General features: G+C 62.3%; 2 protein-coding genes across 2 annotated transcripts in view; one reads left to right on the top strand and one right to left on the bottom strand.

Moving 5' to 3' along the window:
* The window catches only part of LOC104129952 (transmembrane protein 17B-like), a 1,636-nt gene extending 499 nt beyond the window's left edge, over window positions 1-1,137 (top strand). The window contains 3 exon segments of the mRNA XM_035898387.1: window positions 379-509; window positions 873-932; window positions 934-1,137. Of these exon segments, the coding sequence (XP_035754280.1) occupies window positions 379-509; window positions 873-932; window positions 934-1,137 (395 nt within the window).
* A 510-nt stretch (window positions 1,138-1,647) lies between these two features.
* Window positions 1,648-3,009, bottom strand: part of P2RX6 (purinergic receptor P2X 6) — a 12,946-nt gene continuing 11,584 nt past the window's right edge. Inside the window, exons 9-10 of the mRNA XM_035898405.1 lie at window positions 2,892-2,969; window positions 1,648-2,088 (exon numbers count right to left, since the gene is read on the bottom strand). Coding sequence (XP_035754298.1) covers window positions 2,050-2,088; window positions 2,892-2,969 — 117 coding nt within the window. The 3' untranslated portion in view covers window positions 1,648-2,049. The remainder of the gene's footprint in view (window positions 2,089-2,891; window positions 2,970-3,009) is intronic.

Raw genomic sequence — 3,009 nt, 5'->3', positions numbered from 1 at the left:
GGATGATGCTGCAGCTGAAGGGACCGTCCCAGGGGGTGTGGGGGGCGAGCCCGCTCCTGCCCGGCCGCCCAGGGCACGCAGGGACCACGCTGCGCAGGGGAGAGGGGAGCCGCTTCGAAATGAAAGGGTCCCCGCGCATGTGAGCAGAAGGCCCTGTGCCCCACCAGATGAGAGGGCTCAACTCTAGCTCCCAGAAATGGGAATCATGAGAACAACCCGCTGAACCTTCCAGGCAGGGAAGGTTAAACTGGGAGGGCAGAGTGGGCAGGGCTGGGCACCAGCACGGGTGGAAGCTGGCAGAGCACAGGGAGCCGGGCATGGGGTGGGAAACTGGACATGGAGCAGCCGGATACAGGGGACGGGGCTGGCTGGGACAAGGCTGTGCCCTCTTACAGTACCACCTACTGCCTCGGCACTACCAGTTCCTGCTGGTCACTGCCTTCCTCATCCTCTCACTGGCCGAGGGCTCCCGCCTCTACCTGGGCTACGTGGGGAACCTGCAGGAGAAGGTAAGCGCCATCTCTCTGCCCTGGCCGCAAGCCCCCTGTGCTCGGTGCGGGCTGGCCCCGCAGGGAGCTGCGGCTGGGCTGGATGCCCGGAACCTGAGCGCCTGCCACCGGCTCTTCCTCCTGGAGCTGTGCTGGGAGGGGACCCTGGGGGCAGGGAAGGAAGGGGACCCCCTGGCTGTCCTGCTGTATCCCTCCCCATGCTGCGGTGTGAGGCTCCAGCGCTGGGACTGACAGCATCCGACTGCATCCAGGCCCAGCTCTGCACTTGGTACCTGGGTGCTGAGGCAGGCAGAGTGGCCAACGCAGGGAGCTCCCGGGGCAGAGCGGGTCCCCGCACACCACCGATGGCCTCTGCTCCCACAGGTGCCCGAGCTGGCCGGGTTCCTCCTCCTCTCCTTCCTGATCCAGCTGCCCCTCCTGCTCTTTCCTGCTGACGGACAGCCGCATCATCCGCCTGCCGCTGGAGACGGTCATGCACAGCCTGCTCCTGGCCTTCCTCATCGCCGAGATGGTGGCTGCCTTCCTCGCGCTGAAGACCATGACCAAGCAGCTGGCGGCACAGTTCTACCTGCGGCAGTTGAAGGAGGGTGGCAGGGGAGGGCCGGGGCAGGGGGTGGCAGGCAGCTGAGGAGTGCTGCTCCAGGACCCCTCCAGCCCATGCAGTCAGCCCCAGCAGGGAGCATTAAAGGGTGCTGGGACCCCCGCTGTGTCTCCACATGCTGTGGTTTTGAGCTGGGCAGCTTGCAGAACTCCCGGAGCACCCCATGGGTACAGACGGGATCAGTCCCTGCCCCAGGCCAACACAGCCCAGGGCAGGTGAGAGTACAGGGTTCAGCACCCCCGAATTGCTCAGGCTCACCCCAGGGCTGCACTTGCCCTCACTGAGCATCAGCCCTGACAGGAGGCAGGAACCAAAGGGCCCAGCAGCCTCTGCACCCCCCAGCAAGAACCAGCTCAGGCCTGCCGCCTCATGCTCGGCTCTTAAACCCTCCCTGAGCCTGAGCCCAGCCCTGCTGCTCCCTGAGGACCTCCCCATGAAGCCATCCCAGCTGGAAGCACACAGGGCATTGCAGGTGCAAGAGTGGCACCACAAAACCTTCACAGCCACCCCCAGGGTGAGAGCCACCTCCTGCTTTCTCAACAGCTTTATTTCGTTGCATCCCCGTTTTTCACGGGAAATCACAGCCCATGGCCATCTGGAACATGAAGAAGCGCAAAGTGCTTTAAGCCTCTTGTGCTGAGCATGGGCCGGCCCCTTCCCAGCAAGCTCCAGTTCCCACAGCAGCTCCGCAGCACGGCTCTGCTCGGTCACTGGCCGGTCAGGGCTGGGAGTCACACAGGGGATGGCTTTGTGCTCGAGGAGCCAAGAACTTCTGCTGATGCAAACATTTCTCCAGGAAAGGCAGACCCTAACCCCAGCAGCACATGCTCGGGCCAGAACTAGGCCACTGCCACCTGGGCCGCAGCCGTACCCCCACTGCATCTACCTGGAGGTTGCTCTGGAATGAAGGGTGCTTGTGACGGAGCATTCCCGATGTCCCTAAGCTTCAGCCTCAGTCTTACCTTTAGGGGGTTTTGCCTGTGAAATGAACAGGGGCATCTCAGTACACAAGGGACAAGGGCAGAGCCCGGGAGCAGCCCTGCACTGCTCTGCTCAGTCCCACGTGGCCAGGTTCTGAGACCCTCGCTCCACTCGCACGTTGAGATCAGGCATTAGGAACAACTTTTCCACGCCCCCCCCCAGTAAGGGTGGTGCAGCCCTGGGGCAGTTCCACCAGGAGCTGGGGGATCTCTGCCCTCAGGGGTTTCTAAGTCCTGGCCAGATAAACCTGAAGGCAACCCAAGCCAGGGCTGGAAGCTCTGTGGGGGCTCCCAGCCCACACCCGGTGACTCCCTGACTTGCCAGGGCTGGGCAGCGCCAAAGCAGGAACCACGCATGGCAAAACCCATCACTGAACCACAGCGTCCGCACTGACCCTGTGCCCGGGCACACGCTGCAGAGCTGCCTGCTCTCCACATGGAGTTTGGCCAGATTCAGGTCAGGAGAGGGGGAACAAATGTGGAGCTGGGTCAGGTTTGTACAATGAGGTGCCCCTGTCTGATGGCAGTTGAGGGAGAGGTACAGCTTCCTCTGCAGCCCGGGCACCACCGGCTCCCTCTCTTCCACTCTGCTGCCTGCTGTCATCAAACTCAAGAGTTTGAGCTCTGCCAGGGTCAGTTCAGACCAGCCACCAAGCCCAAGAGCTGAATGCTAAGAACTGCTCCACCGGGGTTCTCCCAGATCCCGGGAACTGAGTTTTAACTTTAAGGGGCAGAAAATAATCAAAACCACTTGCTAAGCTTCACTCCCACCTCACCCCTCCAAAGCGGCCCCATCCTTACCTCCTCGAACTTCTCCTTCCAGTAGAAGTCAGCCTTCGCATCCAGGTAGAGCAGAACCAGGTCACAGAGCACCGTGGCCTGGAGACAGACCAAGGCAGCGGGGCAGTCAGCAGGAGTG

This window comes from Egretta garzetta, unplaced genomic scaffold (genome assembly GCF_000687185.1).
Source record: "Egretta garzetta isolate BGI_Z169 unplaced genomic scaffold, ASM68718v1 scaffold7, whole genome shotgun sequence".
Taxonomy (NCBI): Eukaryota; Metazoa; Chordata; class Aves; order Pelecaniformes; family Ardeidae; genus Egretta; species Egretta garzetta.
This window is presented reverse-complemented; position numbering and strand designations above follow the sequence as displayed.